The sequence below is a fragment of the Lepeophtheirus salmonis genome, chromosome 6, assembly GCF_016086655.4.
Source record: "Lepeophtheirus salmonis chromosome 6, UVic_Lsal_1.4, whole genome shotgun sequence".
In the NCBI taxonomy this organism is placed as follows: domain Eukaryota; kingdom Metazoa; phylum Arthropoda; class Copepoda; order Siphonostomatoida; family Caligidae; genus Lepeophtheirus; species Lepeophtheirus salmonis.
In genome coordinates, this window is record NC_052136.2 from 35,478,330 (window position 1) to 35,505,928 (window position 27,599).

Genomic DNA, 27,599 nt, shown 5'->3' on the forward strand with positions numbered 1-27,599 from the left:
TCCATATTTTGAAGACTATCTAATTAACTCGATCTCACAATCAAAGACTGACGACTCGACATGAACTCGAAGGCTAATTTACAGTGAGTTAAAGAATAGCCTTAACATTATATGAACAATATAAATAAAAAAACACCTTAACACTGCTATGGATCCTATATTATAATAATTATGGACTTGAAATGAGCTCAAAAGAAATCTGAGGACTCGCATTGGACTCAATGAGAATAGTCAAGGACTTGGACTTGTGAGAAAAGGCTGGAAGACTTGGGGTACGACTTGAAATAATAGGAGACGTAGGAAAAATTCATTATACATACTGCCAGTCCAAGTCGAGTTACAAGTGAGGCCCATGACCTTGAATATTACTTTTGAGTCCAAGTCGAGTCAAGTTATGTTGTTTTAGTCCTTATTTATTCGGTCCATTCCAGTCTCAGGTCTGATCCTTAAGACTCTCGGCCCTTCAGAATGTCAGACCTAGAACTGACTAAGAAAGAAGAAATAAAGTTGACTTAACTTTATTATTTTAAGGCCTGATATGAAGGACTGAACTGTACCGCACCGGAACTGATCTGGAGTCTTCAGTCCTAAATAAGAACTGACGCAACACTAATGCCAAGTCAAAGACCCTGCCTCTGATTGATAGTGTATGAGCTTTTATTTTCACCTCTGCTAACTACCAATTGATGTTGAGCCTCTTCCCAGGGTTTCTTATTGGAGAAGCAATGGTTGCGTGATGCAAAAATCAAATAACGCCACGTAGTATGAAATAATCATAATGAAGCCAGAAACACAAACAAAAGTACTAATAGCAATTAAGCCTCTTCATATTAAAATATGTAATAATGTAAAAAAGTTCAACTCATTCCCTTGTATATAATGAGAAAAGAAAAAAACAAAACAACGAATCATTTCCTGAATCATTCCCTCTCTCTCCATATTCAATTTATTGTAGAAGGCCCACCCACAAAAGCTCAAATACTCTTTGATTGTGAATCAAAAGCAAAGGGGTTATCATCCATCTAGTATGTGCTCATTGAATTTTACAGTATGGAACTACATGGAACCTGTTTATGAATCATTTTATCATTTTAGAAAGAGGTGAAATTTTTCTTTATTTAATATGTTAGATATTTTCCATTAATACTAGCAGAGGTACCCATAAATTTATCCTATGCACTACAAATATGTACCTTAATAATATGTGTATAAATCAATGTTGTACATAGTATAAGTAGTATTTGGCACTGCTCAAGTATGCAAGAAGGGGGGGGTCGTCGTCGTTAAACACAACTTTCACATTAAAAAAAGAAAAACAACAAAACATTTTTTTATACTTTTACATTTTTCATCTACCAGAGTTACCTTGATTGTATCACGCAACAACCTCTCCTCCGAAAAGAAACAAGGACGAAGGCTCCAAATTCCTTCGTAGCTAGCCAATTCTTCGAATTGTTCGCAGCATCTTAAAAAAGAGCTATTTCGAATTAAACCCATCAAAGCCGTTCAGAACACGGATTAAGCGGGAAAATTAACAGAAATAAGTGACAGGGTATACTTATAGTTGACGTATCGTAAAGAAAAAAGGTTGTTGGGCCTGCTTTTTCTTCATTATTTAAAAGATCGTCGTAATGTATACTTCTCCCTTTAACGTAAGTATTCTCGCCTATCTTAGGGGGTGTAATATAATTATAATATTTGCCCTGGACTAATACCATTTTAAATGTAGAAGGTTCTCTCTTTATACCAGTTATGAAGTCCTATAACAGACAGCTGATTTAAACAATTACCAGTCGTACATATGTCTCACTCCCACCTTCTCCTCCCGATTTTTTTTCCCTTACAAAAATGTTAACTCTAGGTATACTACTTAGTGCCACTCCTAGGACAAACAATGAGTCTTTAGCACGCATAGACAGGGGCTAATACGGGGCTGTAGTGTGAAGGGAAAGTTACAAACCCAAAAACTAACGTAGCTCCCATGAAGTTTGATTAGATCAACTGAACAATTATCAACGTTGTTCAGAACACGGATATGAAGAAAAGAAGGAGAAAAATCCACAGCCTACTACAAAATACTGCATATGTTTTTGTGTAATGCTGCTTTAGAGTATATCTTATTGGGGAAAAAAAATATATTCGAGTTAGATTCTTTTATATGCTTTCATGATCCCTCGTGAGAGACTGTTGCTCCCTCTAGAATATAGTTTGTAAAATAAAAAACAAGTGAGTAACATTTTTTAATAAAAAGAACACTTATTTAGCTTTTTGTACGGATCAAATCCCTGCACCTACTACTTCATAAATCACTTGCAGATCCCCTCACGAACAGACAATGATGAATAGGCTATTAATTTACATTGATAATAAACTAATTAATACTAGTCATTAATAATGGATACCTTTTTATTACATCTATTATACTCATTGTATTTGGTTTATAAGTTTAAAAAAATATATATATACACCTTGTGTTCAATCATTTGCAGTTTTATCAAACACTAGGTTGTGTAAACGACATTCCTAAAAGTTATTTGTTAAACTATAACACAAAGTTTTTCAACACCTTTGTTATTTGAATTCATATTAAGTTGAAAATTTTCACTTATATAACTTACAAAAATAATTATGCCCAAGTTTAAATTTAAACATTTATTTAAAAACTATAAGTATTTGAAAGAAAATTAAAAAGTTATTTAATATAAAGTTCTATAAAATTACTTCTTTTTAAAGAATATTTTTAGTAGTTAATTCCGCTTTGCGTTAAGATATGTAATAACCCCATTTAACTATCAACTAAGCATTCAACGTATGAACAAAGATTTTTGTAACAGGACACTCTGCACTTTGCTACATTGTTCTATCTTTTAGATGTTCCAGTAGCTACGCAGTTCTATGACGTTAAACGCACACTTTAAAATAAGTCCTCCACAGACATATTGACAAACAAACTTTGCTTTATTCATATAGAAGATAACATAGCAAAATTTAACAAGGCTAGTTCAAGTGATAGTTGTTGAACAAAAATCGTTAATCCAAATGGGAAACCACAAATCACAGATTCACTTCCCATTTCACATATTATAAAAAAATTAAAATAGCCTGAACTACTCCAAAAATATCATGAGAGAACTATAATTTTGACAAAGACAGTTTTTAGATTGTCCCTAGCAGAAAATGTGTATATATGTCATCTCTACCATAGTACCCATTCAAAAGACCCATATTTTCTATCTACCTTCAACATAAATGATTTAGACTTACCACAAATAACATATGAGAATAAATGAAGATTAAAGAATACAATGGTTTTTTTACTAATATATGTATGTGGTCCGTCAAAACAATAGAAAGATAGAATATGAATTAATCAATTTTGAGGATATATATATATATTATCATGTAGGTATGTATTCTTCTACGAATAACTATTCCACTCGTCAATTAATTATATTTAACAAATTATTCTGATTAATACTTTAGAGGTGGTATTGATTAGAAAATTACAATTAAAGATACAAATTTCATATCCACAAAAGTGATAGCTAGAAATGAGAAATTGATGGAGATTTTATGTATTTGAAAGAGGTCATATCAAGTTAACCTTCTCATAAATTAAATGAAGGATCTGCCTCGTTATCAAGGTCAATTTCTAAAGAACAAATTCATACAAAATTCCCAAGAAATGCTTTCTAAAAATCGTGACCAAAAATGTAAGGTCAAAAATTTTCTATAGTCAAATATTAGGGCAAAATTATCTCCTCTCCAACCAAAAAAAACAAAACAATCACGTCTAATGAAAAGTTTGGGAATCACAGCACATAACTATGATTCAATTCTTCTTGGTTATCTTCACTTCATCCAACAAATTTGAATACATATCATATAATTGATCAAAATAAGTCTAGTAAATATTGGTATGTATATTTTTAAGCGTGATTCCCAACCTGCGAACCCCTAAAGCGTTTTTTTAGAACTAACAGCATACAAGTTATGTTCAACCAAATATCGTATTTATTATTTATGTCATTTCTCGCGGATAGCCCTTGACGAAGTACTGGGGAGCACAAGAACACCCGTTTGGGAATAACTTCACTTAGATATAGTATGGATACAATTTTATTGGGCTGCATAATAATGCAAAAAAAAAAAAAAATTGGGTTTTTCTTATTTTTTTTCATATTGCTTTTAAGTTAGCTCATCATATTTGTATATATAAGTGCCGTAATCAGGATTTTGTTAGTAGGTCTGTAGTGACAGGGTCTAAATAAAGTGTCTACCCACTAATAGGGTAGATTAATAGTACTACTGAAATAATTATTGTGAGGCTAAGGCTAAGGCTGATTACGGCCATGGCTTATAATTTACTAAAATTTGTTTATAAAATATTGGCTGTCTATAAAAACTCCACCAATGGTTTCGGCGCTACTGGCTGTATGTATGGTGGATATACGATAATAGGGTAGATAAATACTAATAATTATTAACTCTGGAAATGTAGTACTTAATAATGTGCCACAGGATGTTTATAAACTATTAAGAGTTTTTTTTTAATAACACATCAACAATGATATTATAATAATATTTAATTATTATTGCATACTCCTTAAAACAAGTACTCTTTATCTCATTTTTGAGTTGTTGCAACTTGCACACGAGAAATAGTCACCATAACCTTAATATTTATGTTATTGCGTGTCCCCTAATTCTATGAGTTTTCCTTACCCTATTACTCAGTGTAAGACGATCCATCTTGTCATTGACGGAAGAGGAACCACCTTCTACATTATTCGAATCAACCATAGTGGACATTATTCTTTTTGTTTATATAGATTTAGGTAGTATTTTTTTCGAATCAAAGAGCACTTCACTTTTTAGTTATTTATTATTGTATAAAAAACGACAAAAGCAAGAATTCTCTCTCCCCCTTTATTCAAATATATATATTTCAATAGGTAAATTACTTGGATAAGTAGATAATATATTATATAGGTATTATGATCGTACAGTAATAGGCACTACTACAAAACACTCTAAACCACTGCTACACCATGCACTAGCTGCTCCTAAGAGCAAATCTCATCGTATACTGACTGAATTTTTATTTTTTGTATGTAGAACCGTGCGTCGTCGTCTTGTCTTCTTCTTTTTCTTCAATCCCTCCCCACGTCCCCCAGTTCTTTTAATATTCTTTCCTTCCTTTATAAGCAGTTGTGGGTATATACATCTATACATATGAATATAAAAATACTCTTGAACAGAAATGAAGAAAAAGGAGAAAATTTTAATTTTTTTGTATTACTTCATACAGCTTTAATAGACATATTTGAGTCAGTTTCAGGCGTATCATTTCATGTTCTGGGATAAATTAAGATACTCGAGAATTTTACCTATAGTTTAGTAGAATCTCTTTAATTGATTTAAGACACTTATATTGACCCCTTATATATGACCCCTTTCAACCATCAAATCAATCCTTTGGCCGTAATTTAATTACAGCCGTCAATTTTGGCTACTTTAAGTACAATTTACGACACATCCAGTGGCCAATAAGAATAATTTGTTGATAGAAATGGACAATAATTCGTGGAAGAGTACAATATTAATCCACACACAATTGTGAGAAAATTTATAATTGCTTCCTTTTGTGTATATAGTATTTTTTGAGTTATAACATTGAGAGACGAGATAAGAATAAAAAAAAGTTTTAGATTATTTCTCTTATTTATTTCTTTATAGGAAATATGATTTCCGCCATCTTTATCATTTTTTTAATGCCTATTTGACTCATGTTAATTCCAATAGTGAAAGTTAAATAAAGAAAGAAATGAACACAAATTCGTAAGTTCAAGCGTTCATTTAACCTTTCACATCTTATCTAATGAAACGGAAAAGTTAAAAAAAAACCAGATATATACATATATATGGTGCACTAACATAAAAATAATCTTGAACAAAAATCAGGAAAAAAAAATATGAGAAATGTTGAGTATATTTTTTACACCACATACATATGCAAGTATATTAGTCTTAAGACTCGATCCCAGACCAAATTTTCGTTTAAATCTAGAGCACGTCATTACCGTTGTCATATATCACAACCTTTCTTTCAAAAAGAAAAAAAGGCCTAATATATTCATTATTTGATAAGTCCTGGGTGTGTTAACATTTCTCTCTAAAAGAAGAGTTTGATTGTTGATTGAAAATTGATTATATGATTATGAATTGGAATGTAATTATAATATTTTCCTCCACTAATGCTATTTTAAATTTAGAAGTTTCTCTTCTTTATAGCAGTAATTCATAATATCCATCCAAAATCATAAAAAGGGCAGTTGATATGAACAAAAGTCTTAATTCAGTAGTACCATATCTCTCGCTTCCGTCTTTTCCTCGCCCTCTTACAAAAATCTCTAAATATGAATTACTTTCCGGATAAATACATACATCCATATAGACAGACTTTGCTTTATTCATATAGATTTGTAAATTTGCATTCAAAATTGTATTTGGGGCACAACAAAAATAAATAAAAAAGAATCATTCACCCTTCTTAATTTATTTATGTTTTGCCCCCTGTCAACCCTCTTTGCAGGGAATATAGTTTTTTTTTTTTAAGTTTACGTATGCTCATTACATATTTGATTTATGAGAAGGTTAATTTGTCCCGATATGGCACCTTTCAAATAAAATCTATCATGATTTCATTGTGACTAAAAGCTTTTGCTACTTTGAGTGCAACTTGGTGACGTCTCCATAGGATTATTCAAAATTATCCTTGAGAATTTAAATGTATTTAATCACGACACAAATTGAACAAAAAATCATTCTAGATTGTTTTTGTGTTAACGGACTATATATTTTTACTGGGCGTAGAAAAAGTACTGAGACCTGCCTCTAAGTAGTCATTAAAATACTCATAATTGATCATGATGATTTACGTAGAAATTTCTATTTTTTACTATAAGAATGCACATTATTTATGAATCTGGCCGCCATCAGCCTCAATTGCACACATTGGCAGCTTAGTCCCTTTTTATGACCCACCACTGCTGGTTAACGGAGGTCTTCAGGTCAACAATATTCGGGTGGTTGAGTTTGTAGGCCTTCTTCTCAATTTGCCAACAAATGGATTAATCAAATGGATTCAGATCTGGGCTCTGAGGGGGCCAAAGGTTCTGGGACCAGAAGTTCATGTTGCTACACCTTCACTCTTGTACAATATAAAGAAATGTATGTATAATGAAATATATAAATGGCATTGATATACTTCTTCATGATCTTGATGAACTATGGAATCACATTTTCCTTCAGCACCATCAAGTAGTCGGCTGCTGGTAACCGGTATCCAACAGGAAACCAAATTTGAGTTGTTTTTTTCTCCAGTTGATACCACAACCTCCTGCATAATCACAGAGGCTAGATATTTGGTCTTGATGACTGTCCTGATGCTATTGCCAGCCTCGCCAAAGCATACCATCCGATCATTTTGCAGACGGGGTCAACGGTGAAGGTATTTTCATCAGAGGAAAAAATTACCCAGTTGCTGTTGTGTTCAGATCATTCAAGAGATGTTGAAATCGCTGAAGACAGAGTTTTTTTTTACGTTGGAACAAGGGTGGCCTCTCAATTCTTCTAAGGGACCTTCCGCCAGCCTTTCGGATGGCCTTGACAACAGTAGAACGATGCAACTTCTTCTTCTTAGGGCGTACTCTTACATCTTCATTGTTGGGTTGACCTTAAAGGCCACCATGATGAGTTCCAGCTAACCATGTGTTGGTCTTCCACTCTTGGGTTTGCCTTAAGGTTGTTCCCATCAGCCAAACGATTTCTGACTCGAGATACTGTAGCCTTGCTGACGTTTTAGGCCTTCATGATGTCAGAGGTAGTCCTCTCGGCGCGGAATAAATTGCCTATAATGTTTTTTCTTGCCTCCATCGCAACATATACAGAATATCTGTTATTAACATGTGCATCAATCCAAGTCTTAGAATCTAAGCTATTCAAAAAATAATTGGAACTTTAAGATTTAATCTACAACACCTATTCAAAACTGTATTTTTAGAAGGTCTTATTACTTTTTATACACCGGGTATATATTACAAGCAGAGGGTGCCGCATTGAATAGAGGGGATAAAAACAAAAAATGAAGGTAGAAGAAAAGAGACAAGGAGAATAGAAGAAACGAGACCGAAAGAAGGAGATAAATTTACAGAGAACAAAGGCGGTTTTATTTCAGTCAAAAATAGCCTTTTTATGACTCCAATGACCCAAAAAAAGTTCATAAGAACATACTTGGATATTTAATACGTATATTTGCTAAATGTGAGACTGATCTGTTCTTAACCTTGTTGGATGTACTAACCCCACTTAGCTTCATATAAACACTCATGGAACACTCCTTAATGATCCAACGGAGTGTATCATCACGAATCATATGAGTTGGGATGTGTGCCTTGACCTCTATTAATCCGGGGTTCGATGGAACGCAGATTAAGAAACACTGTACTTCATTGAATATAAATTAATAAATTGGAAGTGGACGACATGAGTAGTTGCAAAGGTTATGGGATTTTAAAACATTCCCTATATATTTAACGGATAATATTCTATAATTTCTACTGTTCCTACCCTATTTAATAGTTAGTATTGAGCTTCAGAGTAGACTGACGACCTCCCCTCCAAATCACAAGTAAAGTCATTCTAAATAAGATTGATTATCATCAGTTCAGCCCAATAAATCTTGATCAAACACTTTATGGGCCACGAAAGGGGGAGGGAGGTTAGTGGAGAAAGGTTTTAATTTACTTTCAATTAAATACAAGTATAGTAGGCTATCAGGGTACAGTAAACTAATTTTTTTCTTATTTATCAACTCGACCCGCTTAACTTAATTCGATACAGCACTATTGTTATTATTTTTTTTGAGAGGGTGAAATAAGTTAGCATCAGAAATATATATATATATATATATACTACATACTTTTAATAGGTACATTGTACGTAAATAAATATTCTCAAGGTGAGCAAATCTCTTATTTCATCTTGAAGGAATATTACGTACACACGTACAAAAGAAGCATCTTGTATTTCTCGTTTAGGTAGAGTTAAGAAAAGAGAGAGAGAGAGTTGTTATGAAATAACCTTCAGGACTCTCAAAATCCATTATTTTACAAAAAAAGAACAGTTAAAGCTTTGTATTACGAGTAACATTTGTGCAAGGGAAGAAGATGAAAAGATGCAGCTTATGTTACAAAAAAACAACAACCTGTGTTCGCCTGTTGAAGATAAATTTGCTGCCATGGATGTAGAAACAAAGATTGTATGATCTATGATTGTCCTATTACAATGGACCATGCGATAACTTTTTATTCTGCTTGGGGCGTCGATTATATTTGAATATAACTAACTATACAACCTCAATGTATTCACTCTTTTAACTGAATCAACAAAGTAAGTTGTACGAAGGGAAAATGATAAAATGACGTCTTCTGGGAAATCATAAAAAGTAGTGGCAGCTTATATGCGAAAAACATACCAATAAGATAAGGAATAAAACCAAAAAATGTATGATTTTTTTCGAAAAAAGACGCAAATTTGTTATGCATGATTATTATCATTTTTTTTTTTTTTTTAGAAAAATAAATTTTGGTCAAGATTGCTAAAGACAAAATAACTGTGTAGTATTCATATGTATACATTAGATATTCTTGTATATAATGTATGTGAGTACTCCTTTTATTTGTTTCTATTTCTATTATTAAAAATATATCAAACCTTCTTTAAATCTCGCCCTACCACATGGCGCAGTCGGGAGTCCGATTTCCATAGTTTATTTACTGTAATTCAATTTAAAACTCATTCTCATTCATGAAGAGAAATATTAACAGATACCAATTCTGGGTAGGAACTGAATGGCTGTGAAGCATCCTCATTACTGAAATGGAAAAAAAAACAATCTTGTACCGAGTCTCAACAAAACAAGCTACAAGACTCAGTCATCCTAAGTAATTATTATTATACAGCCAAACCTGTATTAAGCAGTGGTCAGGCAATGGAAAATACAGAAAAAAGGACTACTTAATGCAGATGATATTTTATAGCAGGTGTCTATTTTGTAACAATTTGAAAACTGTATATGAAAGCTTTGTGCGGTGACACGCATAAAAATCGATGGCTGTAACCAGTTTTGACTGTATTATGTATAGAGTTGTGTATTTTGTAATGGAAAAAGTGTATGAGGAGAAGGCAAGATGTAATGTACACCTGAATTAAGACTCTTATTACTGTCAGCAGCCTGTTATATATTTTTGGGGAAGAAAATGAATTACTGCTATAAAGAATAGAGCCTTCTGTATTTAAAATAGCAGCACTAATGGAGGAAAATGCTATAATTAAATTTAAATTCATAAATATTTATTTCACCATACATTTTTAACCCAATTTATACTAAAAATAGGGGAGAATGCTTATTTTAGAGGAAGAAGTTAACACACACACGACTTATTAAATAATTAATTAACAAAAACAAAGAAAAACAGATGCAATAACCGTTTTTCATTTTCTAATTTTTAAAGGTAATTTTTTCATTACAAATTACTCAACTTTAATTACGTAAAATACAAAACGGGGGCCTCACTTCTACGTGCTCAAAAACACACGCGCAATTCGAAGTACGCCTGTAGTTATTATAGTTTTATTATGAAAGTCTTATTATTACTATGTATTTGTTTATTTTTCATCAAACTTCTGATGTCTCAAGAGAAAAAAAAAGTATATAAATAATAACAAGAGGAATGTTATTAGAAACAAACAAATAAGACAGGCAGGTTAGCATAACATAGTTTAAAATTATTTTCCCGTTTTCTACTTATAATAAATATTGTTAAAGTATGTAGTAGGATTCCTCATTGGCAGGGAAAATGAGTTCAAGCGGTATCCCAGGAAACTTTTTTTGAAATTATGGGATCCCGTTAGTAAATAATGAGTTTATATCAGTCCTTAATATGACATTTCATACCTTTTCCGTCCCTAGAAATGCTCCTTGAAATTTTAATACATAATTAAATGACTCTTACGGTTAATAATAATATCTTCAAAAGTATGTATTATTACATGCTTGAACTGCTCCTAGGTTGAAGAAGAAAATAGACTCGGTTCACGGGTGGATTAACACCTTATCTATGTATAACACATGAAATGAAAAGTTCCAGGCTTCACACATAGACGGCGCTATACCGGGCCGTGCAAAATTATTTACCGATGACGTAAATATACTTTTTAAGAGGTTTTGTGGCAACCAATCTGATTTTTTCATATTTTTACTGTTAAAATAAACAAAAATCCTTCCTGTGAGAGCGTAACAACTTCCACACGTGAGACCATGTCCAATCAGGAAACAAAGAGGATCGAAATTGCAGCCTCCTCCGAGCGGGAGTGCCTCATAACAACATTAAAGAACAGGTTGGGGCCTCGTTGAAGACAATTTACAACGTTTCCAAGCGCTTGGAGGCTGGGGTGATCTCAAGCATTCCCCTGGGCCTGGCAGGAAGCCCACTGTCTCAACAAGGCAAGTAAAGGCAGTGTTCAAGAGGACTCCCAACAGGTCCATTGCTGACATGGCCAGAAAGATGGGAACGTCGAGATTAACTGTTTCAAGGACTAGCAAAAACGACACAAGAACATAAATGCCTTAAAGGCTGCCATCAACAAGACCCGGGCCTTTTTGACGCCGATTACTATTTTATTATTCTAAAAATGTATGAATAAATTGTTTCTCAAGTCATTCGAAATGTCATTATTGTCCGCGATATGTTCTGAACAAAAATCGGTAAATAATTCTGCACGGCCCGGTATATTTTATTAACCACATTTTCAGTTGGTACTAACCTTCAAAAGACAGGAGTTAAAATTTCTTGACAATCTCTTCTTTAGTCTGTGAATTATTGTGCTAAGTGTGGTGGTGACCCTACTTTTAATTCATTTTAAAAAAATGGATTAAAAACAATTTTGTATTTTTAATATTACACTACATTTGATGGGGGGGCATTCAAGCTAAGCAATGGCTTGAAAAGTGTTATGGAGACTCTGCCATTGTTATATCTTGGGCAATGCTAAGACATTTTTGGATCTCATCTTAGATTGGTACCAATTTTACTCAAAGTGTAAGATTGAGAGATTTTGCTAATTAATTCAAGTTAATTGGAGATGAATAAGCTTAAAATGATATGTTATTGAAATTTTGTGGGTTTTAAATATTAATGAAAAAGAGCTAGGGCAATGACCCCTCCCAATTTATTTGGAATAGATTGGAAGATGGTTAAGGGAAATAAAAAGTATCCCTACTTATTTTGGTTTCCTTAATTCTGTTCTGATAATTTTGATGTCAAAGATGCACGAGGCTCTGGAAGGCCAATTGCCGAACAAGTAGATAAAATATAGGAAATCGTCGAGTATGACCGTCATGTAAACACTACTTTAATGGCCAAGGAGATCCGCATTAATGGAGAAAAAAAATCCATTAAGAATAATATATTACTATTCTGGAAAGTTAATTATTTTGACACAAAACGCGCCAACTCGATCGTTTGTAAACACCTGATATAAGTAATTCCCCATTACATGAAGTATATATTATGAGACAATTGAATTCGGGATTTCCCGGAGAAATAAATATTTTCCATTAGTTGTAAACTCCCAGGAAAACGTATATAGTATCCCCCGAACAGCTTCTCCCCCCCCCTCATATTAAACATCAATCAACGTTCAAAAATGTTCATTCTTATAGAATAATTATATTTTCATTAACATGAATATCTACATACTTACTATACCTAAAAATACACCTAAATTCGAATTAATATATAACATGAATATAATTGAATCAAATCAAAATAAAAAAATAGTAGAAGTAGCGAAATAATCAAATTAAGTCAGCTCTGATTAGCTTTCTTTTTTCTTTATCGAATGAAATGAATAAAAGGGATCATTAGGGATGTATCCATCTCAAAAAAATTGCAGTCCTATTCCAAATTGGATGCAAAATCTGTCCCATAGCAGGCCCAACTCTTTAATTCCTACATTCAAACATTTCTAACATTTGTAGTGAAAATTAATTATTAATACCCACACAAAAGCAATATATGCTTTAGTTTGATCCCCTGATTCCAAATATGGTCTCTTTTTTTCTCAGAGTCTTGTGGCCTTCAGAAAAAGGCCATACATTTCTTATTATTTTTGTCTTTTTTCAAGGTTCAAAGTGTTTTAAGCCCTCGGAGTTGAAGATAGGGATACATTATGTTAATATATTTTTAAGTTTTTAAAATGTCTGCATCATACTTATAGTTCGAGTTATCTTTGTTTAAATTGCAAATAGGTGCTTTTTTATTCAGAGACTCATAGCTTCAAGACGAAAAGATTTAAAAATTTGAAAAGTATCTTCTTTAACTTTAATTTATTAAAAAAAGCTCCCCAAAAACGCTCTATATCGTTATCAATTTGAGATAAGGCCACAACAATATTTCAAGGATAAAACTCATTTTTGAATAGAGATAGAAACAAAGAGAGAGAAAAGGAAAAAATATGTTTTACAATTTGTTATAACATTAAGTCACATGTTTTGGCCTGTATAATAAATTATTTAAAGCTCCATGGACAACAGATGAATCGTTGCCTACTCGTAGTGAGTGAGTGATTCCAAAAGACATACACTCAAGGGAGTCCTCGGACCAAATCTTTTTCCTTTCTCTTTGTTTTTATCTCTTTTCTTCTCATCTCTCTTTTTTCTATCTCTTCCAGCTGGGACATACCAATAAATATGGACTTTTATTATGAGATCAATTTAAAACTAGTATTATAATAAGGTCATATTTAACATTAAGGGATCCAACTGAGCTAAGTTGAGCATATGCTGCTCTAGTAATTATAAAATATAGTGTTATTAGTTGGTAATTGAAATGTATCAAGAGATGTAGATATTGTAACTTGTACAATATACTTATACAAGTTAAGACTTGTGCACGACATTATCAGGTCCGTTTATAAGGAAGCATCTTTCCCCAAGCTCTGATGTTGACTGGGGCCCCGCAATGGAAAGAATACATACACGAAGGGTACATTTTTTAAAGAACATAAATTAATTTAATAAGGTCATAGGAAGGCTTTTTCTTTTATAAAAAAGGTCATTATAATAGAACATTATTTACAAAAAAAACAACATTAGATTAATAATTTTAAAAAAATTGCTATTTTAGTAAGGAAAAAAAGAAAGGGCCCCCAACTTTTATTTTCTTAAATAATGAAAAATATTTAAGAAGTAAAGGTCACCACTGGGGTTGTATCGGTCTTTATTTAGGACCGCAGTCCAGTCTAGTCCGTGACGTCGTTAAGGGTGTTTTTACTTATTCCGTTATATAAGAGAACAAATTATGTAACTAAGTAAAAATAATATAAGTTTGTATTTTATTGCAAATTATTGAAAATATTAATATTTTTGGTAGATTTGTACATTGTGAATTGGTCTTAATATATATCTTTTTTAGCTTAATAAACCATTGTCATTTTGGTGAACTATTCAAGACTGGCCCTTATATTCGAGTGGACTGGACTAAATAAATAAGGACCTACACAACAATAGTCACCGCACATTTATCTTGGCCAAAGGCCACACTCACTCTAAAACCGGGCCTGGACATAATCTTTATTAATAAAACAAAAGTTTGTACCAACGAGCGTAGGAACGTATATTTATAATAACATCAACTCTTGCTTCACTCAATCTAAAAGGATATTCCATTAAAAAATAAATAAAATAGGCATTTCATTATGTGAGATATAATTTGAGTATTCAGTGAGTTGATCATCAAATTTGACGGAATTATGTGAAACATCTGTGCTCACATAAGAAAAATATTTATATTTGTATTGAAAAAAGTATTTAAAATAGTAACTTTTTTATCATTATTTAGAGCTAGTACGACTTTTTACGAGATATATTTGGGCAATGCTACTTATATGTTCGAATCAGAAAAGAATTACTAATTAGGAGGAGTAAAAATGATTAATAAATATTTCCATTTAAAGGATAAATTATTCGTCATTTGGTCTCAAAGACCCCTTTTGTTAGAGAGGCTCAGTCAAAATATATAAAGGAGCTTAACTCCTAGTCTTAGGGGATGACTTATTCATTCAGGAAAAGTAGTCTACATTTCTACTTAATTAAGTCAACAACAGCCGAGATTTAAAGGACCAATCAAATCTTCACTGCTTATTTATAAAAAAATGAGATAATATGTGAGCCTTACCTAAATCTTTCCATCCTCAAATAGATTAAAAGGGGTAGAAAAAAATGATTTTTGAATTAAAAAATATCGCTCGTAACATGAATCTGATTGGAGGCATTCCAGATCCCAGATAAAATGATAATACAGTTTAAATAAATTGCAAATGCAAATGATGACGTCAAGAGTAGTTCACTAATGCCTACTTCATACAGTTGAATTAAAAATTACGTTTATATGGTTGTTAAAAGATTGAATGTTTGCTTTTTATTGTCATAGGGGGTAAAATGCAGGGGGAACCAACCATAATTATCATTAAAATCATGTTGAGTTTTCTCGTGATAGTAGTCCCCTGCATCTGTATAAAAGTCGTGCCGGACGTTAAACAGTCCCTAAAGAGTTGCATAAAAAAGGTATGTAAAAATGAACAAATTCTAGCCGAAAGTACATACGTCTCTAAAGACTAAAGTAGTCCCTGTCTCATTATGTCACATTTAAAAAAAATAACGCCGTTATTATTATTCTTCAAGAGATAACAACGAAGTATTGATGAGTAGCTACCCGGGAGTGTGATACTGATAGTGAAAACGGAGAGTAACCCGGAGCATTTCTTCGGGTATTATCTTATATAGTATTAAAACAAAGTGTGTCTGTTCTTCGAAGCCTAATAACTCCGAGCATTGCTTAGCTCTACGGCTAGTATACATATATATTTAAGCAGCTCACTAATATTACAATCCAAAGTCTCTTACCAAACTCATTCTTTCTGAAGTAATATATACGTATGGTTAATACACTAATCTTCTCCCTTTGGATGATTTGGTAAAGGATTAACTAATCATGGATATACAATACATATAATATAATAATGTGTAATATTATTATGCACTTGGAAGTGGAAAGAAACTGGAATATGTGAGTACTTTCTAAGTGTGTATGACAAACAAATTAACTTCACTTCAATTGATTTTTTATTTTTTTTTGTACACTTAATCAAATTACTAAAAAAGAAAAGATGTGTGAAATATGAAGCCTTCTTCCTATCCTCTCGCCTTCTCTCAAATTTCTTTTCACTTAATATTATTGTATATTATTATTTACAGAGAGTCTTACTTCGATTACGAGTATAACTTATATGTTTTATTTAAGTATTAACTCTCAATAGGCACTATCCTAGTATATACATATATAAATATCTATTCACCTTTATATTTTAAATGTTAAAATATGTGCATTAGACTGTTCCGTTTTGGAGTTCAAATTGTTCCCACCAGTTAGTTAAAAAATTTCTACTGCCTACAATAAAAAAACATACTTTGCCCACGTTAAAAGGCATTTTAGTATGGAAAAAAGGTATTTTTGCGTCACAATGGGCCATTTCTAGGCCTCTTGTAGTATTCACCCTAATATGATGGTATAGAGAATGTTTTATATACAATAATAATGACTAGGGCACCCTCTATACAATCAAAACCCGACAGGACCTCAAATTTTAAACACAAAGAGGAAGTCGAGTTTATGTGAAAACAAAATTCAAATTACTCTGTGCCATCATTTTTTTTGTGGTATTTACTTTGCTTAGAGTTTAAAATGCTAAAGTAAAAGAAAAAACCTGATTAGGGGTACTAATCTATAACTTATCCCTCTAACTCGCCATTTTCCATGAGTACACTCACACGTAGTTACTCAATACATAGGATCTTCTCTCCTCAATAATGAAATAATAACAATAACAGACGCTCGATTTTACATACTACAAAACCCATGCAAGATTTCATTAATATGACTAAGTTGTTATATTGCCGATACAAAATATGTATATGATGTACATCAGAGAGCATTATATACAGTATATAATGACTTTTTTTCCATTCAAAGATACATAAATACACACTTTTTCTTTATTAATATAGATAAGCTATCAAAATTTAGCCCTAGATAAAGGATAGTAATAAAAAGAACAATTCTTTACTCTTTCCGCAAGAGAAGAAAAATATTAGCCCAAAAACAGGGCATTCTAATAATGAACATTGTATTGGAATCAACAATAACAACAACAGCAATAATAATAATAATAACGACTTACATATTAAATAATAATAATAATAAGAAAAAAATGAAAGCATGCCCGGCTCAAACAATAAGGATAATAATCTCTTTCTGTTTTTACATCTTTTGACTAATTATGTACCTATCTGTTATTGTGTATTATTTTTGCAGTCGATTTTTTTAATTTTCAAATATAGGCTAAGGTATTTATGGCAATGCTTCAACTCCTACTGGTGCTGTGTCGACTCGGATCGACACAACACCAGCTGAGCACATGGTTGAGGGTACCCACATGAGTATGACTCTATAACTAACTATGCAATCTCCATGAATTCACCCCTTTTAACTGAATTCATAACACTACAAATCATAACGGTCTCAGACAAGTTTAAGATTTTCTGACCAAAGCCCAATGCTAGAGCATAGTTATTAGACTTCAAATCAAAATGATGTATTTGAAGATGAAGTATTCGAATGAGAAAAATCATACTCCTTATGCCGGAGTATTTTTTTTATATACTTATAAGAAGAAAAAAAAATCAGTTCCATAGTTTTCCATACATTTCGAATGGTTTCTTTTTCTTATTTATTCGAATTCGACTCACAATTTGTGTCGATTTAAGACAGTACTAATAAGATGTGTATTAGTTGTTACAAAACATGTTCAATTTCTAGAACTCTTGCCAATAAAAATAATTATTAAATATATTTAAGTTTAGTTCGATATGTATCAACAGCTTGACTATAAAGTCAAGTTGCACTCAAAGATGAATTACGTATAATTATCGAAGGAATCTCTTTGTATACATGAAACATGCTCTATTGCTTTATAGACGGATTGTTATGGAATAAAAGAGATAGTTGAGTTGAAACAATCCTATAATGAGTGTTTTAAATATAATTGAAAGATTTTTTATTTTTTTTGAGGTTGATCTATTTATTCTCTGCCATTAGAAAAATGATTAGTAAAATTAAGTTTTTATAATTTCTCTTAGAACAATCATAATACCATTGTTTTAATTCAATTTCCTCTTTCTTTCCATAAATTATAATCTACTCATTAGAAAGGAAAAAGAAAACAGCATTGAGTAGGTCAAAAAAAAGGAAAGAAAGAAATGAATAGAGTATTCCTTGGATTTTCTAGGTATAGTCTTTGTTGGCTTAATACATGGTATGTACATATTATTGTAAGACTTCGGTCTGAAAATCCTAGAACAATCTGAGACTCTTATTGAATAAATTCGATCTAAAGAAAAATCGGTTCTATAAAGAAAATGACTTTTCTTGGAAAATAAAATGTGGGTTCACTGTTTGGATCGAAATATTTGTAGAGCACGTGGGTAACTTTATTGTATCTTGCAGCCTTTCTTCCGAACAGAAAAAAAAAGCCCTCCAAAATCAATTAGTATTTAGACAATTCTTAACTATAGAATAATTATCCAATAAGTGTTGGGAATTGTTCACAGCACCTTAACAAGAGCTAATTGGAGTTCAACAATCAAAGTTCAAAACTATCATAAAGAAGGAAAAGGCAATAGCATCGACAGCTAACAATAACAAACAGTTTTTGCTTCAGTAAGGTAACGCAGTGACATACACAATTAAATTCCTCCTGCAACAGCTGCTATAAAAAGATCCAACAATATTTATATTTATCTACGAGAAAAAATCATTCCAGACCGAATCGAGAAAAAAAATTAGCTCTTTCACCCTGTCTCAACATTAACTTCATTTAACTATAAACAGGGTGTGGTCACAATTTATCAACCAACAAGATTATTTTTTTATCCTCAATTAATTATCTGATTTTAATAAAAACCAATGCCAAATGAGAGCTGAATAAAAAAATATTGGGTCCAATAAAGTAACAAATAAATAAATCTGACAATCAGATCAACGTATTCTTTGCAGTGTGGCATAGAACATAGTCTTGCTGTGACCTCAAGTTCCTTCCTGAATCTCCAAACAAAGGATCGGTGCAGATTTAAGAAGTTGCATTCTTAAGATCGTCTTGTCCGCTGCGGATCGCAACAAGGACACTCTGCATTTTCCAAGATTGTAGAATAAATACATCATTGATCAATGCCATTTTTTAAAACTGACGCCAAATACTTTGGCTAGCCGTCAAAACAACGACCTACCTATGCATGTAAAGTTGTTGCATGAGGTCAAAGTTCGTTGCTAAACAACGGCTCTACACTGTACAATTGATAAGGGGGATAATTTTGGTAAGAATACAAAAGCGTACGAGGAGAGGAGAAGAAATGCTTATGCCATCATTGATTAAATAATATACATCTTCTTCTAACAAGAACGTTATCATTCCCGCCTTTATTATTCAATAATTATATAATATTTGATGCCGATAGTCGATAGAGAACTGAATAAAATGCCTAAAATAACGTTGGCTTCTGTCTGGATTTCTGGAAATGGAGGCCAAGGAATTTTAAAATACTTACCGGATGAGAAGCAGATGGCTTGTTGGATTTATCGATATAAATGTGCTTTTAGTCCCCTGTCTAGAATTATACGTCACTCATTATCCTCATCTCATAACAAGAGTATGGATATTCATATATAAACTCAAGTTACCGATGAATACATCAAGTCAGACTTTGACTTTGATCTCACAAAGATGCTTATTGCATGTATTATAACTTTATCCATTGCTAATCATCCTAAGTTCAAAAAATTTGTGGAGAAATACACGGGTAAATTCTTCCCTTCCCGAGGAACCATCATTAATTAATAGAGGATGTTGGTAATGATGTCATTTATGGAAATACCTCCATTGTAAATTGTGAAGTTAAGATAGTTTTCAGCCTGTTTAGAGTCATCCACACCAAATTACGAAATTGAACTCTGAATTTTTTTACCATCTAAGAGTAATATTCATTTTTTTTTAAATCTAATCATAAAATATGATTCTATTTTAGCTAAAATTATCAAGAATTATTATACACAACTCATTAAATGGCAAAAACAAGTGCTTAAATGGTCACAACAACGGGAGTAGTAGCTTTGGATGGTTCGCAACTAGTTTGTCTGACATTAGTTTCTTCACTAATAGACTTGGGTATGATCATTAGGTTTTCCAATATTACTTAGTCAATAAATGTTACTTTTTTTTATCACTTAAGGCTTAGCTATGGTTGATGGGCTCCAAGAAATGGTGTTCAGAAAACTCATAAAAGGCAAAAACAACTGTTTAAATGGTCACAACAACGGGGGTAGTTGCATTGGGTGTAGCATTATAATAAGCAATTGTGTGTACCCTTCATGATAATAGTATGCTGTTATACAAGCATAAATAACGGGAGGAAATCTTTTTTGATGCCCTTAATAAGGAGTAATATTGCCGGACATTACTACATAATTAGCTTTTGCACTAAATCTTTAGGATGGGTTTAATTCTAATATTTTTTTTATTAGTATATTGATTGTCTAATTTTATGATTTTGACATTTACTTTATTATCAATAATTATTCAGATCTCATCCGTTGAGATATATCTATCATGTGCACAATTATATATAGCAACTTCCACATTAGGAAAAAAGGGTGATGATCTTTTTTTATTAAACTCCACGTCTGGCTTTTGTTTAGCAACTTAAAGTTATGACATATTTAACTGAATTCATGTCAGAATAAGAAAATATTATTTGAATCAATCTATTATTTATAATTTATTGTTATTATTAGTTATATGATTCTAATTGTTTAATTTTGTATATTTAACATAAATGTATGATGGTTTATTTTCTAGTATGTAGATTATATTTAATTTAAGCCTTCTTTTTAAACTTGGAACTTCAAATATATTTCGAAATACTCTACTTTGTCGTTTCATTAGTTATTATTCTGAGAATATGGTTCATAATGAATTACAATTTCATGGAGTGTGACGTTTTCAAATCTACTGTAATGGATAAAAAACGTCTAAGTCAATTATACGTAGTATATCTTCATTAAAGATTTTGCTAATAAATACTTTCATTATACCCTCAAAAATCATAATAAAGCAGGCAGATGCTAATCACATCAGTATTTTAAACAATGATACAATAAGTCTTTCTCCCCCCTTCTCCTTGCACGCGTTTTTCTCTACAGAATTATCAACTTTGACAATTGATAAAATTAAATGTTAAATAGATATTAAATTAACAAAAAAAAAGAATTACATATATTGTAGTGATGGGCGTGTAGACTCTTAGCCCGTGGGTCGGTTTGTGCAATTTACAATTATACAGCCCGCAGCTCCATCAAAAATTGAGCTCATTTATCACGCTGTTTTTTTTCCTGTTTTTTTCGGGTTGGACTTGGTTACGGAATTCCAATAAACAGGACGAGTAGGCACTAAGAAAACTAACTTATGCACTATAGTGGTAATGTTAAAGTGAGAATATATAGGTAAGACTTGCTTAAAATGTATTTTTTCTTCTGTAGGTATATAAAAATAACTAAAATTTCACAGTATTTGTTATTTAGGAACAGAATCCATGCTCAATGACATTTTCCCGGGAAATGAGAAGCCGTAGTAGGTACCTACCTATAGTAACAATTATACGTCATAGAGATCTTGCTTCAAAATATCAGCACATTCACACATACCATGATGAATATTTGAACGCAATTAAAAAAGAATGGATGACAAAGCTGTTTTAATTTTTTTATAATTTGCTTGCGTGTTATTATCGCTTAAAAGATATTATAAGTATGTAGGTATGTATTTATTATGAATATGTTCTAGCATTTCGTTGTTATTTCAGAAATACGAGGATATACGTAACAATAACAGGTCCTTTGTTATGTACAGTATAAAATATATATGATATATTCAAGTATCAACTACAAAGGGGTTCCTTATTTCATCGTTTGAGGAAGTATTAAGTAAGTATGTATGTACACGTTTGTTCATTGCAAATTGCCAATAGGCGAGTTAAAAGCCTTATCATCAAGTAGGGGAGACCAGGAGAGTTGCAAGCCTTTTTGTTTTTATTTTTCTAAGCTGTTTTGATTTAGACTTCCTATATTTATGTATGCATATATGTAGGGTCGTACATCCTAAGCATTTTTTTGCGAGATATACTTTTTGTTATTAGCTAGCTGAAGGGTGTGTTTTATTTTTGAATGTCGTTATTATTATTCTTTGATTCTTAAGGAGAGAATATTTAAGTATGAAGTGTAACTAGTGTTGCACCGGTCTTCCAGTCAGTTCAGTCCAGCAAAACTGTCCTTAAACCCATCAATCTTGGTCATTGTTGACGTCACTCAACTTTATTACTTCTTTTTTTAAAATTAGATCTGACACTACGTAGGGCTGTTTATTTCCTTCATCTCACAGCTAATTTTATGCAAAGTCGTGGTAGCGAAACTGCTTTCCTCTCAAACATTATTCGAACTGTCAGGGTTACCATGTTATTTTTTGCATTTTTCTTTACAGATGCTTATGATTTACAACTCTGCCTATATTTCAACTATTGTTTGAATAGATTTAAAAGTATTTTCCCACAAACTACATAAGGAAAAAAACTGTCAAATGGTACAACTGTCCTCGTTGCCAGAGACGGTTGCAATATCAATTTGAACTATGTATACATTTAAAAAAAATATATACTAAATAATATTTTTTGAGGAATAAATATTTTGATCTTTGATTGTGTTAATTATTGTAAATGATGTTTTATGGCGGATTAAGATGTTCTCAGATGTATACTATATGTTTGATAACTGATCAGTATTAGTGAGATTACTGAAATTTACTTCCAAAAAACTTTTTGGGGCCCTGCTCAGACTAAAAAGCATACTTGATCTGAAGTGTAATTATATAAAAACAATGTGAGGAAAATTGTAGTACTATTTGCAACTAACCCCTTTGTACAGAGCGCTGCAGTATCTCAAATTAATCCTCTGTAATTGAGTGTTGAAATTATTTATATATGGCTATAGCTCTTTTTTTTATATATATTTCAATACAATGGGGCTGTCGCAACTTACCCATGTCTTCCCTACGACTCCACGCTTGGAGAAATGCATTTAATTAATATATATACTCCTTCCATTTGTTATGGATTATATGGTCATATTGGACAAGTTTCCTTAAATGAGGAATTGATAATTGACAATACTATGTGCATATCGAATATCTTTGATTATTGGCATACGTCATAAGTGTACATACATTGTACACTTATGAATTATGATCTTACATATGTATGTATAGATACATATTATTTTATGTATATGTTGTGTAGTGTGTGCGAGGTAAAATCGTGGACTTTTTGATAACAAACAATTATTCTAAAGGTTTGTAGGAATGAAAAGGAGTACAAGATTGAGGCTTTATCACAGACTTCTTTACTGATATAGCTTTCCAGAGGCTTTCTTCTCAACTACGCCTTACATGGCATAGTCAAGGAGGAACAGTTAGTCTGGGGAGGAGGGTGGTCAAACCGACAACTTAGGATTTAATCAAGTCAACCATTCCTGGCATCTCTTACTATTGAAAGCAATTACAATGTCGTCGTAATTTAGTCCAATCACTGACATTGAGAGCCTTGACATAGTGCCTTATAGACTTGGTCGGACCTCTGGTGATCGCAGTGTTTATGTCCTCCATGATCCTAATTTTCCAGCGTCTACCGCTGCCAGAGGACCTCTCAAGGCTCTGCCCTGAAACCACCGTGCTTTTAATCTTGTAAACAAGACTTTGGGAGCACCATAGGACCTTCATAATCTCCTCGACACTCACTTGGGCGTGGAGCAAATCAGAGACCTTTGCCTTTTCACCTCCAACTACGGACAACTTTAGTTTTTGATTGAAAGTTTCTCCTTTATTGCTTAGTAACCGGAATATTCTGCACTTTTAATAACGCAACCTAGCATTTTAAAATATTCACCCCAAAGTAATCCAGATTGATTTAAAGTTAAGTCCACGATTTTACCTCGCACACTTGAGTTCTGGACCAAAAATTGAAGTTAAGTATCGAGAGAACCGACTTTTTTTTAATCTTCGAAAACATACCATTTCTTTGGATTCAAGCAATGTCGAACCTGATATCCGCTTGTTCAATGTCGAAAAATCATGAAGCAACATAGTTAAAATCCAGTCACAAATGTACATGAATAATGTCATGATTGAACAACTGTACCCATGTGCTAAAAAACCTTTAGAAATCACAAATGGGCCTTTACACAAGATGGCACTCTACGGCATACCCAAGATTGGATGGAGGAATATTCTTTTCCTTATGAAGAGAGAATTCTAGCCACCATCGTCGATGGATATCAATCCATTTGTTTTATAGGCGTCTTTGGAACATTATACAAAATCATTGGGGGTATATTGAATGAAAATATATGATAATATTCTAATCCATCAGAAAATAAAATATTAGCTGTCAACTCTATATATATATATATTTTTTTTTTGAGCTTTTAACGCCTAACCCTGAATAAGGTGCAACTATGTACATGTTTTAATGTGTATGTACAATTTTCAATTTCTTTGTTTCAAAATAATTGATTTCATTATAACATCAGTCATAGAAAATAACCAAATTTCATTTAATGATGCTATCCTTTCATTTTGATTAGTTAAATTACTTAATCATCATATATTTAAGAACAATGAGGATTTGCATTTAATATGTAATATGAATTGATTACTTTCTTGACAATTAAGGAACAATTCTCATTAGAAAAGTCAAAGATTGCTCCTCATATAAATCAACCATCTAATAAACATCCAATCATAGTATTAATAAATTATCTTAAATGAAAAATATTGATTAAAAATACTTCATCTCATTTTTGAGTTGCAATAATTACAATTTGTCCTTAATAAATCATGCACAAAATGTATTTACCGTGCATTAGACTAGAAAAAACATTATAATTATATTTAAATTTATAAGTATTTATTCTATTATGCATTTTTAATAATGTACACCAAAAATAGGCGAGAATTCTTACTTCAGAGGTAGAACCAACACCAAAACGAACAATTACATAATAATAAAAAGGAAAGAGCACATGGAACAACCTTTTATCCTTTTCTAATTTTTAAAGGTAGTTTTTTCATTACAATCTGCTCAACTCTTCTTATAACTAACTACGCAACCTCAATGAATTAATAAGCAAATTGTGTAGTCGTTTAGTTAAAAAAAAAATAAACAAATGAACTAAAATAAATCACTGTATGAGTGGCTGAACCGAGTTTTTTTAATGAAAAGAACAGAAAAAATATGAAAGAGTACCAGATAATAGAATATTCTTAAGAACTTGTACAATTTGCTTATATATACCACATCGTTAAATTTATTGTATCTTGCAATCTTTGTTTTAAAAAAACACAGGTAAAGAAAAAGCCCCAAAATCTGTTGGTAGGAGCTAGCTAATTTTTTGAAATTATGGAATTAGTATTCAATAATTGTATGGAATTTTTCAAAGCTCTGAAAAAATTTACAGGGGACAACGGCAAAAGTAACAAAAACCAACTTGTACACTACAACAATTACATTTCAATTGAATAAAGATAACAGAACTTACAACATCCGTATTAGAGTGAGCCACGTTAACTTCTTGAGTGTTAGTAGTCGCAGTAGCAGGAGGAGGATCAGCTTCATTTGTGGCTAAAATGAGGATGGGTTCTTCTTCTTTAAAAGGAACCTCAAAGGAAAAACTAGCCCAGGAGGAAGATATGGATGAAAATACCGAGCCCATAGTTACCCTTCTTCTTCTTTTTTTTAAAATTATTATTGCTTTTATGAACATTAAACAGTGAAACACATTTTCTAAGTCAACAATAATGACTAAAGCATTAAATAGATAGTTGTTGGGATACACAAGTAAAAAGCTGAGAGAGAGAAGAAGAGGGATTCAAAAACACACACATTTGAAGCAGCAGCAGCATTTGTGAAAGAACAGAATACCAAATACTATTATTTATAACGTATACCTTATGATAAAAATTAGTGATGAGAGTCCGTCTCAGACCGATTTTTTTTTTTTTTTTTTTTCGTTTGGTTTTTTAGTGATTTTTTCTATACCGATTTATAACCGAAATTTAATTGTTTTCAAATCGGGGACCCATTGGTTCGGTCTTAATCAATTGACCAATTTTCTTGCCTTATCTGATTTATGAGTTGTACAAATAGGATTTATGCCCAACATTACACTTCATATGATGTTATCGTAGATTGATGTTCCCCCATTTTGAAACACAACTGATTTCATCGAGAATTCATCTATAGAATCGGTTTAGACTGGATTTTAAATGAAACAGATCTAGAACGAACTTTTTTTTAAAGGACTAAATGTATTCCGTACATTAAAAATCACAACGATCTCAAACCGGTCTAAGAATTTCAGACCAAACCCCAAAAATAATAAATACCTTCTGATGACAATGTCATTTAATCATATAGAATATAAATTAACATCAAGGATACTTTGATCGTAAACAAGGTAATTCTCATGCTGAAGAGTAAGTCGTCTCACCAGGTGAAAACAAACTATTCCCCCACACCACTTGTAATTTATACATACATACATACAAACTAAAATATGTTCATATATATGGCTATAAATAAATGCCTACTTTCAACTCCATTCTGACTTATTAGGAGTAGCCAATAAATTAATTATAATAAAAAATAGCTAAATAATATCAAACAAAAGTATATCAATCTAAGGACCAATAATAGTATATCTACTAAAATATATTATTAGTTTTGAGAGACGGTCCGAAACCGAATTTTTAATTGTTCTATGCCGTGTCGTATTATTATCCTAAACCCCTATTAGTCAGCAATTGTGTTGGATCCGATTATGACTCGAACTTGAAAAAAAATCTACTTTACTTGAAGGAATTAGATTTTTATTTGAATTAGATTTTCAACTATTTCTTCCAATAACCGTACATTTCATAAATTTATGAAAAAGTTAACTAATCCAACAATATATATATATATATAGTTAGCAACAGCTTCAAAATTCAAGAATACATAATCTATATCGTGAGTTTACACAAAAACAATCTTGAACGAATATCAAGAATACAAGGAGAAATGCTCAATTCATTCTTTTACATCAGGGGAAGGCAATCTTTGAGATATGGAGTGTCAACTTCAGCATTTCTAATCAATGAGTTTGCCATTAATAGCAATATATATTATCTTAGTAACATTAGTTCAAACTATGTTTTAATATAAGAAATGTTATTCGTGAATCGAGGACGTCAAGGCAGAGTGGTCCTTATTCTATAGAAGG

At 31.9% G+C, this 27,599-nt stretch overlaps 1 protein-coding gene and 1 long non-coding RNA gene across 7 annotated transcripts in view; one reads left to right on the plus strand and one right to left on the minus strand.

Annotated features, from left to right (window-relative positions):
- The window catches only part of Pka-R1 (protein kinase, cAMP-dependent, regulatory subunit type 1), a 43,991-nt gene that overhangs the window by 11,969 nt on the left and 4,423 nt on the right, over positions 1-27,599 (minus strand). Inside the window, exon 1 of one of the 5 annotated variants that reach the window (XM_040714520.2) lies at positions 25,878-27,585. The exons of 2 other annotated variants lie outside the window; for them this stretch is intronic. In XM_040714520.2, the coding sequence (XP_040570454.1) occupies positions 25,878-26,102 (225 nt within the window). In that variant the 5' untranslated portion in view covers positions 26,103-27,585. Of the gene's footprint in view, positions 1-4,725; positions 9,440-16,030; positions 16,253-25,877; positions 27,586-27,599 lie in introns of those variants that run through there. 2 more of the 5 variants (XM_040714523.2, XM_040714522.2) reach the window with 2 other exon arrangements.
- On the plus strand, positions 21,598-24,736 carry LOC121119757 (uncharacterized). 2 transcript variants are annotated; one of them, XR_005864837.2, is made up of 2 exons: positions 21,598-21,737; positions 21,802-24,736. It is a non-coding gene; the product is annotated as an uncharacterized lncRNA (long non-coding RNA). The 2 variants fall into 2 exon arrangements; XR_005864838.2 differs by having other exon boundaries at positions 21,816-24,736.